A 20,578-nucleotide genomic window follows, 5' to 3' on the forward strand; every position below is an offset into this window, starting at 1 on the left:
GCAGTACTTAACTTAGCTGCGGCGATAGTTGGAACTCCATGACTGAAGAAATAAATCCAGAAAGCGCACAAAACACAGAGCAAAGTAAAGACGTGTGTGTGGAAGGTCGCTAACGTAAAGGATGGCCACGAGAGGCGCTGCGGTCGGCGTGGGAGGATGTGTAGTAGTAGTTGCCGACGCCGCCCGTGTATCAGCTCTCTCAGGGAGGGGGATTTTTGATGTAGGAGAATTCTAAATGGCAAGAGGTCCGTGTTAGTGGTCTCACTCGCCCCAGTACCATACCGACACCCTCTTTTTATTTAGGGTGAGCGAGTCAGTTATTCTGACATCCCCCTATTTTTATTTTTTTCTCTGGTAATGTTAGTATCATTTACCTAGAAATAATGAACTTAAGGGATTATTTCACAAAGCGACACGGACTGAGCCCAGAAAGTGCATTTTATGATGAAATCAATAAAAAAAACCCAGGAATTTGTGGATATTTCTCATAGAAAAATACCGCAAATATTTTAATTTTCCGCGAACAATGTGGGAAACGTTCCCGAGAGAAATCCGCGAATGTGAGAGTCCGTGAATCCTGAGAACGCGAATACGGGGGGTCCACTGTATAGATAAGGGTGACATACTAATGCTATAGTAGAATACTTACGATACACATTTTAACTAGATACCGGAGTGCCTACAGTTTAGTTGGCCAGGACTATCATCTAGAAAATTGGCTGACGAATACAAACAAGAGGGCACGACATAATGGCAGCCGAATGGAAGATAATATTTTTGTAAAACTTAACAAAGCTAGTGTTTATGTTTTGGCCTGATTTTCAAAAACGGGCAGTAAAAGATTATACAAAACCCTATAAAAATGGTAAAGGGACCTTGTTGGGAACCAGGGTTTATGGGTGGGGTGGTACACACATAATAAAGGGCAAATGGAAATCATATTTTCAGGCATAATTTTTGTAAAACGGTACGGGGAGACTTATTGGGAAACCAGGGTTTTTGGGTGGGTGGTAAACAAAGTCGGCAACAATTAACACTAGGAAATCCACAAAAAGCTGTGTGGCTGACCCCCTACTTTACATTTGTAGTTCGAACATAAGGGGTGTTAGCCTAGGTGGATGTTTGGACATGAGTTGCGCGGCCTGGCCAACTAAACTGTCCCCCTACTCTACATTCGTAGTTCGAACATATGGGCTGTTAGCCTAAGTGAACATTCAGAAATGAGTTGCGTGGCCTGGCCAACTAAATTGTCCCCCTACTCTACATTCGTAGTTTGAACATATGGGCTGTTAGCTAAGTCTGAGTGTGCTTTCATGCAAGGATAAGGCCGTCCGAGATGGCGCAGTGGAGCTTGCTTCGCTCTTCACCTTTGGTCTTCAGAAAAAGGGGGACCTTTGGTGTTCTTTTGCTTCGAAGGGAGTTACAGTCTCACAGAAGGTGGATTTACTTTGTGCGCCTCTGGATCCCTCCCATCTCTTCCTGCAGGCCATGGTAGAGCTGATAGCTGCAGACCTGCAGAACTAATCGACTCAGGACCTTCTGACTCAATCATCACGCTCCAAGCCTTCTTTGTCAGCGCCCTTTCTTCCAAAGTTTGTCTCTCCACTCCAACCGCACCCCTTTTGTGTGAAGAGACCCTGGTCTCATTCTAGACCCCGCTCCAACTTGCACTTCCATTCAAAGTCCATCAAGAAGTTCTCTACTGCCAAGTCTCAACCGAAGAAGTGAACAAGAAGTCCTTTGTGGCCCATTGGGAGCCAGACTCCTCGAGTTTTGGGAAAAATGGCCTCGCAGAGGAGTAGCGCCATGGGTCGTCAGGGTATTAAAGGAGGGCTACAGAGACCCCTCCTTTAGTCTCCTCACCCATCTCATTGATGGTGTACTTGGAAGGATCAGAAAGACTTTCGGCCCTTTCGAAGGAAGTATCATCCCACGTTCTGAAGAAGGCCATAGGAGAAGTAGTAGAGGTCCATTCCCAGGGATTTTACTGTCGACTGTTCGTAGTTCCCAAAACATCAAGGGGCTGGAGATCTGTACTAGACTTACACGCTCTCAATCGCTTTATAGAAAAGACCAAGTTCCGGTTGGAAATGAGCCAGTCAGTCATGTCATCCATTCATTTGGGCAATTGGATGATCACCCTAGATTTGCAGGATGCTTATCTGCTCATCCTAGTTCATCCAACTTCCAGGAAGTACCTAGGGTTTGTCTTCCAAGTGAAGGTCTTCCAGTTTCGGTCCCTCTGCTTCGGTCTTTCCATGGCACCTCAAGTATTCTCTCGAGGTCTCTCTCCTCTCGCAAATTAGCTTCACCTGGTAGGCATCAATATCAGCCTGTATTTAGACGACTGGCTTCTTCATTCCCTGTCAAAGGAACCATACACAAAGGACCTTCATACAACACTTTTATCTCTCCCAAGAATTGGGAATCCTGCTAAATCTCCAGAAATCCCACTTGGTACCGTCTCGGCTACCGAGATCCAAGTAGTCTCTCGTCAGTGTGTGGACTTGGACAAGACATTACACCTAACTCAACAGTAGGGATTTTAATAAATCAGAAGAAATCCCTGTTGTCTCCAACTCAGAAGATTCACTATTTAAGGATGATTCTCTCTCTGAAGGGAATAGTTGTGCTTAATTCTCTCGTCATGCTCAGCACTAGACTGGATAAGTCTTCTCGGAACTTTAGCGTCAGTGGAGAGTTTCGTAACTTTAGGCCATCTCCACATGATATCTCTTTAATTCTTTCTGAAAATGAATTGGAAGAATCGACTGAATTTGTCTTTCCCATGATAGAGGAAATAAAGTCAGATCTTTGTTGGTGGCTTTCATGGGAGAGACTTCAGGAAGGGATCGCTTTAGTCACTCGGAAACCCGACCTAGACTTGTTCTCCGACGCATTGGACAAAGGATGGGGAGCTCTTTTTGTGGACAAGAGAGTTTCAGGACTGTGAATGGAACAAGAGAAGACCCCCCACATAAATATGAAGGAACTGAAGGTAATTTTTCTGGGACTTCAAGCCTTCACTTCGCTAGTCGCTAGAAGAAACATATCGATTTGTGCTGACAACACCATGGCCCTTTCATATTTCTGCCAACAAGGGGGGACACTCTTTCTTTCTCAATGAGGTGGCAGATCCTCTTTGGGGGAACAGGCCCACAATCAATCTGTTTCCGAGGTTCATCCAACGGAAAATGAATGTCTTTGAAGATGAGCTGAGCTGCTCCGACCAAGTCCTTTCGACGGAGTGGACTCTGAACAAGAAAATCTGTCAAGACCTGTGGAGACTATGGGGAAAACCATCTTTAGATTTCTTTGCCACCTCAAGGAACAATCACTTTCCAATATTCTGTTCGCCTGTTCCGCATCCTCAAGTGTGGAGAACAGATGCAATGCTTCTGGACTGAACGGGACTCGATGTACATGCATTTCCCCACCTGCGGACTTATAAGAGAGGTCATCAACAAATATCAGTCCCACTGGAATGTGTCTTATAATGCTTGTGGCTCCATTCTGGCCCAGGAAGTAATGGTTCCCAGACCTCATCAAGCTTCTAGTGGACTTCCCCATACTTCTTTCACAAGGTCAACGTCTTCCCAAACAACCCCACTTCAACAGGTACCATCAAGGGTTGTCCGTTCTGGCCCTGACAGGGTTCAGACTGTCAGGAGCCTTATCAGAGTGAAAGGTTTTTCTCAAAAAGCAGCAAAGGCTATTGCAAGATGTAGAAAAGCTTCCTTATGCAAACTCTAGTAGTTGAAGTGGAGAGTACTATTTAGAATGTGGTGCAGACAGAATCTCATCTCTTCTTCTACGACCTCTATTAACACAATTAGCAGATGTTTTGTTATTTTTATGAGAAACTAGGAAGCTATTCACTTATAGGGCCATGCTTTCTTCAGTGTTTAAGCATAGAGGCCTTGATGTTTAGAAGAATCAGGTTGTCAGCGACCTCATTAAATCTTTCGGGACATCGAAAGTGGGAAAATCTTGAGAAGTGTGGTGGAATGTGGATGTTGTATTAATGTGGTTATCCAGCATTTTGAACTGTTATGGTCTTCTTCATTGAAGACTCTTATGAAGAAGTTTTTGTTCTTAGTAGCCTTAGCAACAGCTGTGTTAGCGAGCGAAATCCAAGCCATTAGTAAGCAGAGGGATTTGCTCAAGACAACGCAGTTTGTTCTTTTGTTGGGGATTTTCTGGCTAAAAACGAGGACCTGTCAAAGCCGCAGCCTCGCTCTTTTGTGATAAAGAACCTGATGGACATATTGGGCCCAGAAGAAGAAGAGCAAATGTTGTGTCTGGTAAGGCCATTAGATATTGTCTTCATAGGACAAAGAACTTTAGAGGAAACTCGAATGTCTCTGGGAAGTCTTATCTGGAGGTTCACAATCAAGTCCCAGATGAAGCTCTTAATGTCTTGAAGGTGAAAGCTTATGATATTCTAGCAGTTGTGACTTCATTAGCTTTTAGACAATATATGTCAGTATTCTGCATTCTGCAAACGACGTTCTGGAGATTGAAATCGGTGTTCACATCACATTATTTTAAGGATATAGAATCTGTTTCGGATAATTATATAGGTTGGGGCCATTGTCTAAAGCTGGCTTGATGTTAAGAGAGGAAGCATAAGGGGACATCTTTCCCTCTACTATCTCGTTGCCTTGTATTTTTTTAAGGTTGAGTTTTTGGAAAGCCTTGAGGGTACAATGTACCCTGAATACTTTCCAGTTTTTAATTTTTAGCGTAGGCAATGGTTCTTTGGATTGGTTGTTTGGTCTTCACCCTGGGCAAGGCAAACTGTTTATTTTTGTTAACCATTGGTGAACCTCCATGGTTACAAAATCCCACCATTAGTAGGGATGAACCTGGCCATTACTGCCATGTCTGCTACAGGTGATGAGAGTGCCGACTAGAGACAGTACCCACCTGCAGCTGCTCTCTCACCAGGTAAGGTACTGGAAACATTATGTAATATGAGCATGTTATTGTTTTCTTCATCAATGTCCATTTACCCTCCTTCCTTGGAACGTTGAATCAGCTTTGTGATTGTTTGGGAAGTCACTTATGTGAAAATGATTTTTTTTATAATAAAGTAAGATTTCACATATACTTACCCAACAATTACAAAATCCGAGCCCTCCCTCCTCCCCACAGATGGAAGTTGAGGCTCAACGAATTGACGACAGTTAGCTCAGCAGTACCGGGTATTCCTGAAAGTGGGCGGGTCCCTTATCACCTACACTAATGATGGAAACCAAATAATTTTGAATGTTCAACTGCCAGGTAAGAAACCTTACAGCTTTGTAATTGTTTGGTAAGTATATGTGAAACCTTATTGTAATATGAAAATATCATTTCTAAAACCAGTGATTTTTAATAAGTTCTCTTTCTGAATATTTATAGGCCTACACCTGGGTCTTGTGTCACATTGATCTCAGTCTTGTAGAACATTTTATATAGGTTTAATAGGTATTTGAGATTTTAATTTTCTATGAAGTGCAACACGAGGCTGCTCGCCTGAACCAAAGCCTAAGGGTTTGCTGGGGAATATTCTATAAAAGGAAATCGGAGTCTTCGTCTTCGAGTTCCAAACCCAAGAAGAAGCCTAGGAGATTCCAGCCTTTCCAGGCTCCTCAGCAACAGGCTTTGGTCCAAGCTGTCCCAGTTCCACAACCTTCTACCTCTAAAGCCCAGCTCCAGCAGCAGTTTGTTCTGCTGACGCAACCTCAACAGCAGCAGCCTTTGGTCTCCTTTGCTATCTCCCCGGCTTTTAATCCAACCTATGAAAACCAGGCATTTCAGGCCTTCAATAGGTTTGGTAGAGGTGGCAGAGCTCGGGGCTCCTTTCGTCAACGAGCCGGGGGAAGGGCAACCGGTCATGGAAGAGCTACAAGGGGAGGGCGTGGAACATGTCCGTCAGCAACCCAATGAGGTCTCGCAGGTAGGAGGGAGGCTGTACCACTTTCGTCGTTGTTGGGGGTTCAGCAATTGGGCACAAAGCATCGTATCCAGAGGCCTAGGCTGGAGTTGGATCGAAGGTCCACCTCCACCCAACACCTTCTATCAGGAGCCAACACCAGAGTTGGTGGAATACTCTCAAGACCTCCTTCAAAAAGGAGCAGTGACAAAGACAAAATATTTAAAATTTCAAGGACGCTTGTTCAGCGTGCCAAAGAGAGGCTCGGACAAGAGAAGAGTGATCTTAGACTTGTCCCGTCTAAACTTATTCATTCGTTGCGAAAAGTTCAAGATGCTGACCATCTCTCAGGTGCGGACCTTACTTCCCTGTGGGGCCGTCACCACCTCTATAGATCTTACCGACGCCTACTATCATGTCCCGATAGCACAGCACTTCCGTCCGTTTCTAGGCTTCAAGTTAGGCAACCAAGCCTTCTCTTTCAAGGTAATGCCCTTCGGGCTCAACATAGCCCCGAGGATTTTTACAAGCTGGTGGATACGGTAGTGCAGGAACTAAGGTCACAGGGTATCATGGTAGTAGCCTATCTGGACGATTGGCTCGTGTGGGCCTCAAGCATCGCAGAATGCTGCAAGGCCAGAAACAAACTGATCAGTTTCCTTCGAACATCTAGGATTCAAGATAAACAGGACGAAGTCCCGCCTGACTCCGGAGTCCCGGTTTCAGTGGCTGGGCATCCAGTGGGACTTGAATTCACATACTCTTTCAATCCCTCCCGCAAAGAGGAAAGAGATAGCCAAGGCAACCAGACAGTTTCTGAAATGCAAACAGACATCCCAGAGAAGCCAAGAAAGGATCTTGGGTTCTCTCCCATTTGCTTCAGTGACGGACATCCTGTTAAAAGCCAAACTAAAGGACATAAATCGAGTTTGGCGTTCCAAAGCCAACCAAAGGTTCCGGGACAGGCTGGCCCCAATCCTGGCAATTCTGCGCAAACGTCTCCGCCCTTGGGCGGAGGCGAAGAATTTAGCGAAGAAGATCCCACTGCAATTTCCCCCTCCTCCAGCCTTAGTGATTCACATAGATGCATCACTAACAGGTTGGGGGGGATACTCACAACACAAGAGGGTACAAGGGACTTGGTCCCTTCAATTCTGTCAGCTTCATATCAATGTCCTGGAAGCTATGGCAGTGTTCCTCACCCTAAGAAAGCTTCGTCCAGCTAAAAAATCGCATATCAAGCTGGAAACAGGGGAGGTTCAAAATCAAGTCACATAAACCATGTGATGATAGCGATCTTCTCTCTTGCAGCCAAAAACAGGTGGCATCTATCGGCCACTCACCTAGCAGGGATTCAGAGTGAGGTAGCCGACGCGCTTGCACGCTCAGTCCCACTAGAGTCAGAATGGTCTCTAGACAAGGAGTCGTTCAGTTAGGTGTGTCTCCTGGTGCCAGGGCTCCAGGCGGATCTGTTTGCCACAGAGTCAAATCACAAGCTTCCTTGTTATGTGGCCCCCAACCTGGACCCTCTGGCTTACGCCACGGACGCGTTGGCTACGGATTGGAATCAATGGGAAAAGATATATCTGTTTCCTCCGTGAACCTTCCCTTGAAGGTTCTGCACAAGCTGAGGTCGTTTGCAGGCCAAGTGGCTCTCTTAGCCCCCAATTGGCCCAAGAGCAATTGGTTCCCCCTTATTCTGGAATTGGGTCTCCGTCCTCATCAGATTCCGAACCTCAGGCTGTCACAGCAGGTGCAAATGAAGACTGTGTTTGATTCCTCAGGTCTTCACAGAACCCTAACTTTATAGACTTCATGAAGTTTGCTGCGCAGCAGGATGCGGATATAGATCCTCAGAACATCCTTTTCTTGAAATCAGATAAACGAGAATCGACCCTTCGCCAATATGATTCAGAGGTTAAGAAGCTGGTTTTGTTCCTGAACAAGTCTAATGTTCGTACCATGCCCATAAATCTAGCTATCACCTTTTTCAGGTATTTATTTGAACAAGGTTTGGCAGCTAGTATAATAACCATGACAAAATCAGCCTTGAAAAAGATTTTTCAATTCGGGTTTAACATTAATTTAACAGATTCATACTTTACCTCAATCCCCAGGGCTTGTGCCAGGCTTAGGCCTGTGGAGAGGCCAATGGCAGTGTCATAGTTCTTAAACGATGTCCTTAAGTTGGCATCGGATATTGACAAGTCATTGTGTGACTACCAATCCCTGTTAAGAAAAACTCTATTCCTAATCACTTTAGCTTCAGGAGCTAGGATTTCAGAATTATCAGCTTTATCTAGGGACCCAGGTCATATAGGATTTCTATCATCAGGGGAGGTGCTACTTTCTCCAGATCAAAGGTTTCTTGCAAAAAATGAGGTACCCTTTAGACAGGTGGGCTCCATGGAAAATCGTGCCGCTTCCACAGGACCCATCCCTTTGCCCTGTACAAACATTAAAGGATTTCTTACAAAGAACATCTCTGAAATCCGGAGGCACTCTTTTCATTAGAGAGGAAGGTGGCACCATCTCTCTTAAAGCCATAAGGCAACAAATTTTATATTTTATCAAGAAAGCCAACCCGCAGTCATTTCCACGGGTACATGACATTAGGGCTATTGCTACATCAATTAATTTCTTCCAGCATATGAAATGTGAGGATCTGAGGAAGTACACTGGCTGGAAATCACCCTCAGTATTTAAACGCCATTATCTTAAGTCTTTGGAAGCCCTTAAGTACCCAGCGGTAGCTGTGGGAAACACAGTTTCCCCTGCTCCGGTCGGAAGTAGTAGTCAGTAGTTATTTTTTTTCCCTCTGCCCTCCTTCCAGCCTCATTAACATTTTTACCTGAGCCCCAGTAGCATAATTGTAGTTTGGGGCCAATATATATTATGTATATTTGTACATAAGTGTCTTATTTCATCTGCATTCTGTGTTGCTTAACCCTTAAACGCCGACTGGACGTATTTTACGTAGACATTTTTTGTCTCTCGGGTGCCGACTGGACGTATTTTATGTCGACATACAAAAGATAAAAAATTCGTGGAAAAATACTTTTAGGCCTACAGCCAAAAACTCTTGAATCACGCGCCTTGGTTGGGGGATGCTGGAGTTCATGGATCAAGGTGTTGTTTTGTTTACAATCGTTACGCAGGTGGCGAAGCAAGCGCGAATTTCTTTCTTGCCGCACTAAAAAGTATCTGTGACACATCTCGGAAATTATTTCGTCACTTTGACGTAATTTTTGTACCATTTTAAATTAGCCGTTACATGAAGTATTATACTATATGAAAATGTGCGCATTTTTATGTAGAATACAACAAAAAAATACTCATGATTGTAGCTTTTATCAGTTTTGAGATATTTTCATATAAATAACGATAAGTGCCAAAATTTCAACCTTCGGTCAACTTTGACTCTACCGAAATGGTCGAAAAACGCAATTGTAAGCTAAAACTCTTATATTTTAGTAATATTCAATCATTTACCTTCATTTTGCAACTAATTGGAAGAGTCTCTAGCACACAATATGTTTCGATTTAAGCAGATTCTGAAATTTATGAAAAAACATTTTCCTTACGTACCGTCGCCGGGCTTACCTCTTCTTTGATAAAAATCATATGTGCGATTGTGGTAATGTTTGCACCATTTTAAAATTAGCCATTACATAAAGTTTTATATATGGAAATGTGTGCAATTTCATGCACAATACAATTAAAAACAACCCATGGTTGTAGCTTTTATCAATTTTAAAATATCTTTTATATAAAAATGATAAGTGACAAATTTTCACTTCGTCAACTTTGATTCTACCGAAATGGTCGAAAAACGCTTTAAAAACATTTTAAGCTAAAACGCATATATTCTAGTAATATTCAATCATTTACTTTCATTTTGCAACAAATTGGAAGTCTCTAGCACAATATTTCGATTTATGGTGAATTTATGAAAAAAATAACATTTTCTTTAAGTCCGCGCAGTAACTCTTCCGAAAAAATCATACGTGCGATTGTGGTAATGTTTGCACCATTTTAAATTAGCCGTTACATAAAGTTTATATATGAAAATGTGCGCAATTTCATGTAGAATACAACAAAAAATAATTGGTTGAAGGTTGTAGCTTTTTCTCATTTTTGAAATATTTGCGTATAAATCACGATAAATAGAATAAAAAACAACTAAAAATAATCTGTTAAGGTTGTAGCTTTTTCTCATTTTTTGAAATATTTGCATATAAATCACGATAAATAGAAAAAAAAACCACGTTCGGTCAACTTTGACTCTACTGAAATGGTCGAAAAACGCAATTGTAAGCTAAAACTCTTACAGTTTAGTAATATTCAGTCATTTATCTTCATCTTGAAACAAATTCGAAGTCTCTAGCACAATATTTAGATTTATGGTGAATTAAAAAAAAAACTTTCCTTCCCTTGCGCGTGGATTCTCCGCCACAAATCTCCGAAATGCATACGTCCCATTCTCAGAATATTTGCTCCGTTTCATATTAGGCATTTCATAGAGTTTGATATATGAAAATGTGCGCAGTTTCATGTAGAATAAAACAAAAAATATTTGAAGGTTGTAGCTTTTCTAGTTTTTGAAATAATTGCATATAAAAAAATATATAAAAAAATTCGACATTCGGTCAACTTTAACTCATCAGATATGGTCGAAAATTGCAATTGTAAGCTAATACTCTTACAGTATAGTAATATCCAATCATTTTTCTTCATTTTGAAAGAAATTGGAAGTCTCTAGGACAATATTTAGATTTATGGTGAATTTTTGAAAAAAAATATTTGTTTACGTCAGAGCGTTACGAATTCATGCATTATTTTGTGATAATATTTTCTCTGTGTTGCTTTTATCATTTTACAATGTGTTATATACCAAAATGATCGCAATTTAGTGTACATTACAACGAAAAAAAGTAACTTGTTACCTTTAACCGTTTTGCGCACAGCGTGATTTGAATACAATTATATATGAAATTTTGTTTTTGCGCTATCATATATCGCATTATTTACATATGATAATGATAATTTTTTTCATTTCTGATGGTTGCATACTAAACTTCAGCCAATGACAAAAAAAGGAGCCAAAAATGAACTCTTAATCTTGAAAACTAAGCTCGCTGTGATTTTTTGAAAAAAATATTTTTTCCGCTTCCGCGCTCACTCCGAAACACCTCCGGCACACGAGAGACAATTTATATTTTACCGCTTCGGCGTTTAAGGGTTAATGTTGTGTCTTATTTTTAAGTTTACTACCCTTTCGTTAAAGTGTATATTTTGTATATGAGAGTTTATTATAGTGACATAACGTTCACTGCTTTTCATTTGCCACCCTTTTGTATTCATTATGTGTTCTTATATTTTCTAGCTTGGTGTTTTCTCTGGTACTATTTTACGGAGCGACACGGCCGAGCCCAGAAAAGGGATTTTGACGTAGGAAAAATTTATTTCTGGGCGAGGAAGCCGTGTCGCCCAGTGAAATCCCACCCTTATCTTTCATCCCCCCCCCAACTTTTTGGCACCAAGCATGGGTACTATCTGCAGGTATGAGTCACAAACCGCTAGCTACATGGTAGCAGGTAGTGAGCCGTAGGTCGGCTCCCCTATCCTGAAGGGTTTTTGATGTAGGAGAGGCTAATTGGAGAGTGGCCCGTGGTAGTGAGCGAACCAGAATATTCTGGTATATCCAATTTAGTAGTTCTCTGGTATTATAACAATATTTTACCTTAGAAATAGTGCTAAAGGAACCTATTTCACTGGGCGACACAGCTTCCTCACCCAGAAATAGATTTTTCCTACATCAAAATCCCTTTTATAAACAATTATACATCTATGTGAAGTGGTTGAGACTTGAGCAATAATTGTAAAAATGTTTATACCTTTTTTTTTTTTGTTCAAGATGCATAGCTCTGACAGTTTTTGAGGTAGACTGTTCAATTTTGTTTCATTATGAGCAGAATGATTGCTCTGTATAGTGGCATAAAAAAGGCCCCAAAATAACTTAATGTAGGTGGAATAATAAGAAGAAATTATGAGATACAAGAAAATTGTGCACTTTCCCCATAAAAAACTTGCCAAAAATAAAAAAAACATTTTGCAATAAAATCATACTTTTTTTTATCTATAGCACACCCAGATAAAGTACCTAGTTATTGCAATTCAAAAAGTTATTAGAGCAAGAAAAATATGAAAAAACAATGAGTAAGTAGAATCACATTTTCCATAAGGCATGGAACAGTCACCCATATGATATGCACAAAATCTCTTGACAGGTTTTTGTTCAAAGATACATAGCTCTAGCAATTTGCAAGGTAGACTGCTCAGTTTTCTTTATTTGGGCAGTAGAATGATTTCTCTAAACAGGGCATAGAAAAGTCCCCCAAAATAACCTTATGTAGGTGGAATAACTATCAGAAATAAAGGGATGTGAGAAAATTCTGCACTTCCCCGTGGAAAAAAAATTCCCCCCCAAAATTGTTTGCAATAAAGTCTTTGTTTTATGCATAGCACACCCAGAAAAATTATCTAATTATTGCAATGCAAAAGTTATAATTATACCAGTAAAATACAAAAAAATTAATGACAAAGTACTGTCATGTTTTCCTTAAAGTTGCATTCTCTCTCTCTTTAAATTATGTAATTATTAGAATAATAATTTGAAAATATACAGAACAAATAAACATACCATTACATATAGTATATACAAAAATATCAAGAACACTCACTAAAGTTAAAGTTGGATGATGTCTATATCAGTTATTGGTAAGTGAAAGGGTTAATAAAGTTGAAACTTGCATGTAATATATTTTATTTGTGGTATTAAATATTACAACCAAATCCCCCCAATCCAAAGGCTGGCCCCCTTAAAGGATGTTTTCCATTTTTAATGTAACATTTCAAATATGCACTATCTATATTCTTGCTGTTGCATTTGAATTACAGATTTTGATTTCAGAAATTCAAGAAGTCTAAAGGCTGCTGTCAGCTATTACTCTGTGTGTTTTTTTTCCAGCATGAATTGTACATCAGAGCATTTAACATACTGAATGGTTATGCACCTATTGTTACTCTGGAAGATGAGCAAGCTTACAGCAGACGTTTAAACCAGTTGCTTGATGATCATAAGGTATGTTAAAAATAACATTTACATTTAGTATATCATTATAGTAGAGGGTATTTTGGCGTAATTGAGGGTAGTAATTCTTGTTGGTCCAGATGTTATGATGTTGATAAATATGTAGTAATTTTTGTCGTTTCAATGATTAGAAATGTTTATGATGATTTTTTAAAATAATAATGTTATCTTAGTGTCTAAATGGTAAACTGTTCCAGTTATTATCTGGAAATGTGTTATATAAAGAACCAAACTGGTTTTTCTCTTTCCTTTTCATTTGACTGTACTATTACCAAAACTCATTCTCCTATTGGCCAAGACCCAGTGGTCACCCAATTTAGCATTGTTGTCCTATCCACAATCTCTTTTAGCAAGGAAGTTCTCTTACTTTGTCTAGTAGGAGCAGTTAAATTGTGTATTGGGTATTTGGATATTACAGATTTAAGCTATGAGTATGTATAGCTATAGAAAAAAGCAGATATCAAAGAATATCACTTTTTGTTTAACCTAGGCAGGTAGTTTTGAGGGAACTGTGCATCTTTCAGGTGCAGTGAAAGACAGTCAAAGTATGAGCATGTGATGTTCTGATAATTTCTTTTTCTTTTGTAATCAAACGCAAGCCTGGATTTAGCCATCTTGCGAGTAAATGAAGGTGACAGCCCATGTTCACCAGATTTTAGGTGACCTAAGTGTTCCTTGTTGATGGCAGATATTCTACTCCTTTCTGAGTGACCATTTATCAAATATAAATCATAATATTAGTAAATCCTCATGGTTACCATGGTACCCTATACAAACTGTCATAAGTAGAGGCTTATTAATTTTACTTCTAAAGTTTTGAGGTTTGTTACCTATGCCTCCCACCTAAATAGTGTTTCAGGCCATGTATGATAAATGGAGTTTTATTTAAGTTAATGATACAGAACCATAAATCATAAGGTGAGCATCATCCTTAATTACTATGCAAAAAGGTTGAAGCATATGCAGCACCAGTCATCATGTAAGATATCTGGATCATGATTCATGTCTGAACTCTGAAGAGTACAGTGAGACTGATATTTTTGGGACCATGGAAATAACGTTTTTAAATACAAAACCTATTTTACTAACAACTCAAGTAATCACAAAAAGAGAAGCTCCCATTAGGATTTCTTGTACTAGGTGACATCCTACCAGTTCTCTGTACTTTGTGGCATAGTAGCATTCACAGCTTCTAAATGTTACTCTTCCCATTTGTCAGTGTGACAATTTTTACACCCATGTCAGCCTTTTTTATCCATGAACGTCTGTAGGCAACTTTTTTCCCCTCCCATAAATACATATATTTCTCCAGAGAAGAGAGAAAGAGAGGACTCTGCAATTATGTTTGTCTGTCTATTAATTCTTTTGCTGAGAGTGAGAGAGATAAAAGAAGGAAGAAATAGTAACACCAAATGTATACCTTATGTAACATCCTGCATCAAATTTACCTTAAATTATTGTCATATTACTGTATTAATCTTAGAGATTGTATTAATATAATTTCAAAGTAATCCTAATCATTAGTAGCCTTAAAGGTATATACTTACATACGTACATATAAAACTTGCAGCCAAGAGAGACAGAGTTACCACTATGACAGATATCTTGTGGAGAGAGAGAGAGAGAGAGAGAGAGAGAGAGAGAGAGAGAGAGAGAGAGAGATCATCTCAGTGAGAGAGGAGAGAGAAGAGAGAGATGATCTCATGCAGTAAGAGAGAGAGAGAGAGAGAGAGATTACATAAAACCATTAAATTCGTTGACCATTGTATGGCATTGTTACTTTCTCAGCTCCGAGCGTCACTGGAGTTAAGAGAAGGTAGGGAAATTGATACAGAAAAAGACAAAGGGAAGAATTTTCATTTGAAATTAGTTATCGTATTATTACTACTTCTATTATTATTATTATTATTTAAAATAAATAAAATAAACACATGCATCTACCATAAAAATTCTCTCATCACAGTAAGAAAGAGGAGTTATCCTTACAAGTGAAATGGAAAGGTCATTTTCATCTCTTTAAAATACTACCATTATGAATTTTGTAATTACAGTTTTATTATTATTATTATTATTATTATTATTATTATTATTATTATTATTATTATTATTATTATCATTATTATTATTAAATAACTGAAATTATCAATAAACATTTTACATACTAGTACCATAAAAATTCTTTCATCTCGATAAAAGAGAGAGAGAGCGTTTATCTCTCTCTGTTCTCTCAAAAAATACTTATAACGCTTCCAGCGAAAGAGAGGGAGGGAGTTACCACTATGACACATTATCTTGTGTGGCAAAGAGAGAGAGAGAGAGAGAGAGCGAGAGAGAGAGGAGAGGAGATAGGACAGGAGAGGAGGAGATGGAGAGAAGAGAGGAGAGAGAGGGATGAGGGGGCAGAGAGAAGAGAGTTAACCTTAATTAAAAGTGACATGGATAGATTAGTATTGTATTTCTTTAAAATACTATCACATAATATGAATTTTGTAATTACAGTTATTATTATTATTATTATTATTATTATTATTATTATTATTATTATTATTATTATTATTATTATTATTTGAAAGTATTAAAAACAAATAGTACAAGTACTATCAAAAATCTCGAGTCTCAGTAAATGAGAGAGAGAGAGAGAGAGAGATAGAGAGAGAGAGAGAGAGAGAGAGAGAGATAGAGACAGAGAGAGAGAGAGAGAGAGAGAGAGGGGGGGGGGTGGGGAATTTCCATGAGCACTTGATGGCAGCAACAAAACAGCTCCTTCCCCCTCCTGCCACTTAACTTGATACGTATGACAGTTTTAGTACCTGGAGTTAGAGAAAGAATCTGACTGGGATTTCCTTCATTCTTACATAATTTTTTAAATTTATAAGCTAAAATCTTACTAATTCACTATGGCATTTTCGTTAATGAATTGATATTATTGCTGATAAATTAATATTAATATTTGAAAATAGTAAATAAATATTATTTATCATACAAAAAACATGCACAAAAAAACATTTGTCAGTAGAGAGAGAGAGAGAGAGAGAGACGAGAGAGAGAGAGAGAGAGAGAGAGAGAGAGAGAGAGAAAATTATTATTTTTATTATGTGATATCATTTAAACTTATTAAACTTACTAATACAGTATTAATCAAAATTAATATTTGAAAATTAGTAAATCATTTTTGTATCATAAAAATGTATGTAGTCATGAAAATAACATCAAAATACACTAGTTAGTGATTATTTTCGTCGGAAAAATTCCGCGAGATGGCGAGTTCGTCCGCGATAATTTGTAGATAGATTTCCAAAGAAAATCCGCGAATGTGTGAGTCCGCGAATCCGGAGAACGCGAATACAGGGGGACCACTGTAATTGGGGGTTAAGTTTTAAATAGCATTTCTTTTTGGACGGGAGATGTAATTTATCAGGGTTGCGATTTACATGAATGGGCGTTTGACATTAAGTGTCTTTGTAATTGATTATGTGAACAGTAAGGAGTTTTTGCTGTTAAAAGTTGGAGATTTTTACTGATTTTGTGAGTTGTTCAAATATTAGAGCTTGAGAGAACATTTTTTTATTTTTGGGTTTCGGTTTGTTACGTGATTTTTCTTCTTGGGCTCATTATCTTTTTTCTTTTTTTTATTTGTGTGAACATTCGAGTTTGAAGTGTGAGTGCAGAAGTCCATGGAGTTACTGTGAGTTTTGGATTGTGTGTGTTGATGTATGAGTTTGGAGAATTGAGTTAGAGAACTTGATATTTTTTTCTTTGCGAGTTGTAATAATGACTTATGATTTATTGGTCATATTAAATGGAGTTAATTGGGAGACGTTCAGTTAGTATTTCTGACTTTTTGAGGTCATTATTTGATAGAAGTAGTATGTCTGGGGTTAATTTTCTTTGATTGACCAATGACTTGACTGACATACTAACACACCATAATCGTCGTTTTCCCCCCCCCCCCCCCGACCCCCCCCCCGACTAGCAAGACGTCCACCAGCCGCGCAGAGACGTTGCTGTCGTTTATTATAGGGTGATTATGAGAGTTTCTACGAGTCTACAGAGTTCTACAGTGATTTTTTTTATCTACAAGAAGCCGTTAGAAGTCTTCTACAGGGAGGGAGGCATTCCATCTTCCTACAGCATACTACAGTCTGTGCTGGAAATTGCAGACAAAGAGGAATGGATATTCAAGAATCCAAAATGAGAGAAAATTCAAAGTGTTATGGGAGATGAAGCATGATAAGACTTTACTTTATAATGCCAGAGACGTGCAGTTATTACTATTTTTTTTTGAGCCGGCCAATGTTTTCTTATATGTATGAGCTCTTTTGTTTTACCAGTTGCTAGGCGGGAGCTAGCAATTCTGGGTGGCCAAGCTCTGTGAGATGTAAGGGGTTATAATTAATAATATGTTTAATATGCCAATGTGATGTGCTGTGACTTTGCGTAGAACAGAGCCGAAGCAACAACCTGAGAAAGCTGATAATTCATTTCTGGGATGGCGTGATATGAAAATGCATAGTTAAGCGGGTCAATGTTCGTTCTGTAGCTATGTGTGATGTCATGGGATCTCGTTCAAGTGCCTTTGAAAAACTGGCTGCGACCAGTTACATGGGGCGTTGACGAAGTGGTTGCATTCATAATGTCGCTGTCGTGCTCCTCTTCCGTTGGTAATGGTATCATTAGCCAAGTCTATGGGGGAGACTTTCAGAGAGGTCCGTGAGAGAAAGGCAGAATGCTGGGAATAGCTCTGCGAAAGTTTTTGATTATCTTTGTGTGATTCCTGGGCTGGAGATGGGAAAGTGTTGACTTACTTTAGCCAAAGGGATGGCTTGTTTATTACCTTGTATTTCATTTAAGCTATTGACTTTGTCTTTACAAGTGCGTATACTTAATTGTGTGTTTTCCTGTCTTTGTAACAGACGATTCTGGCAAGGGAACTAAGTGTTTTGGCAAGGGAACTAAGTGTTCTGGCAAGGGAACTGAGAGTTCTGGGGGGGACAGAGAGTCCCGTATGGGAGAGATTGGTGTGACTAATTACTGATTAAGACTTTTACATATTGGGGTTTCACTAAGTTAGTCTGTGAGACTTGAGTTATTGTCTTTCCATTGTTAAATAAATGTTATATTTTTCCATATCACTGACTCTCATGTGATGACCTGTTAGAATGGAGAGAGAGAGAAAAAGGTTGCGAGTCAAGAGAGAGAGAGAACAAAGGCTATGCCAGCGGTCGCTTGGAAGAGAGAGAGAGAGAGAGAGAGAGAGAGAGAGAGACAGAGAGAGAGAGAGAGAGATTGGGTGTGTTGTCAGTTTGCCTTGACGCTTCGGGTTTCATGCATACCAAATAAAATACAAATTCTTATCCGTAACCTATATATGTGTATATATCAATATATTATATATATATATATATATATATATATATATAATATTATATATATATATATATATATATATATATATATATATATATATATATATATATATATATATGCAGAAGCCAGGTACTATGTCGTACCTCTAAGTAAATGGGGATACAATCCACAATGAAGTAAATTCCTCTTGTAGTTTTCAAAAATATATATACTTGTATAGGATTAAGCTTCGACCATCAACTGTGGTCTTGTTCACTAAAGTGAACAAGACCACAGTTGATGGTCGAAAGCTTAATCCTATACAAAGTAATATATATTTTAAACTACAAGAGGAATTTACTTCATTGTGGATTGTATCCCCATATATATATATATATATATATAGAATATATAATATATATATAGATATATTTATATATACATATAGCATACATATACATAGACATATATATTCTTATATATATTTATATATATATATATATATATATATATATATATATATATATATAACATATATATATTTATATATATATCATATATATATATAGATATATCTATATATAATATATATATATATCTATATATATATATATATATATATATATATATTATATCTATATCTATATATCATATAGATATATATATATATACTACTATATATATATATATATATATATATATATATATATATCTATATAATATTATATATAGATATATATATAGATATATATATATATAACCTATTGATATATATATATATATATATATATATATATATATATATATAGATATATATATATATATATATATATACATATATATATATATATATAGACAGGCGGCCCGCGGTTAACGGCGCAATCACTCAACGGCGAATCGGTTTTAGCGGCGGTTGTCAAAAAATATTCATTAAAAAAATTAAGGCATTTAAAGGTATCTTTACGGCACAAATTTCAGTTAACAGCGCCGCTAGCGCCGTTGTCTAACGAGTTCATACATATGTAGAAATGCCGTTCAGACCATAAAGGTTATGCAATTATATTACAAATTTTATGGAGATTATTACAGTACTTAGGTATAGGGTATATATGCTCTGACGCTGTTCTATGCCGAAAATATCGAGTTACATAAGTGCAAATTTAGCTATGGATGTGTCGATTCATAAATGTTCATGCTTTTGTTTAAAATGTGTATGAAAATGTATTATGTGAAAGGCATTATTATTTCTGTACAGAAATATGATACAAAGGCAGCTTTTGAAACTGCCCTTCACGTTATCAAATACGATGTTTTTTCATGTTCTTCTTGTAAGCCGCCGCCTGCCGCTCCTTCCGAAAATGTCGATTTAAAAAAAGTGCAAATTAGCGATCGATGTGTCGATTTTATAAATGTTTATGCTTCTAAGTTTAAAATGTATATGAAAATGTACTACGAATAGTGTATTTTTATTTCTGTGCAGAAATATGATAAAAAGGCAGCTTTTGAAACTCCCCCTCAAGTTATCGACTACGAGTGTCGATTCATAAGTGTTCATGCTTTTGTTTAAAATGTGTATGAAAATGTATTACGTGAAAGGCATTTTTATTTCTGTACAGAAATATGATACAAAGGCAGCTTTGAAATTGCCCTTCACGTTATCAAATACGATGTTTTTTCATGTTCTTTCTTGTCCAAGCCGCCGCCTGCCGTCTTCCGAAAAATGTCGATTTAAAAAAAGTGCAAATTAGCCATCGATGTGTCGATTTTATAAATGTTTATGCTTTTATGTTTAAAATGTGTATGAAAATGTACTACGGATAGGGTATTTTTATTTCTGTGCAGAAATATGATAAAAAGGCAGCTTTGAAACCCTTCAACTTATCGACTACGATGTTTTTTTCAAGTTCGTTCTTGTATGCCGCCGTCTGCCGCTCTTCCGAAAATATCGAGTTAAAAAAAAAAAAAAGTGCAAATTTAGCGATCGATGTGTCGATTTTTCAAATGTTTATGCTTTTATGTTTAAAATGTATGAAAACTATTGCGTAAGTATTTTCATTTTTGTACAGAAATAAGATACAAATTAAGGCAGCCTTTGTAACTAGGCTCCACGTTGTACGGGGATGGTTTTTCATGTTCGTTCTTGTCCGCCAGTTCCGAAA

The 20,578-nt window shown here is 38.1% G+C and overlaps 1 protein-coding gene across 1 annotated transcript in view; it reads left to right on the forward strand.

The window, feature by feature from the left end:
* Nucleotides 1-20,578, forward strand: part of LOC135211355 (branched-chain alpha-ketoacid dehydrogenase kinase-like) — a 203,688-nt gene that overhangs the window by 32,678 nt on the left and 150,432 nt on the right. The window contains exon 3 of the mRNA XM_064244669.1: nt 12,951-13,064. Within this exon, the coding sequence (XP_064100739.1) occupies nt 12,951-13,064 (114 nt within the window). The remainder of the gene's footprint in view (nt 1-12,950; nt 13,065-20,578) is intronic.

This window comes from Macrobrachium nipponense, chromosome 4, assembly GCF_015104395.2.
Source record: "Macrobrachium nipponense isolate FS-2020 chromosome 4, ASM1510439v2, whole genome shotgun sequence".
NCBI lineage: Eukaryota > Metazoa > Arthropoda > Malacostraca > Decapoda > Palaemonidae > Macrobrachium > Macrobrachium nipponense.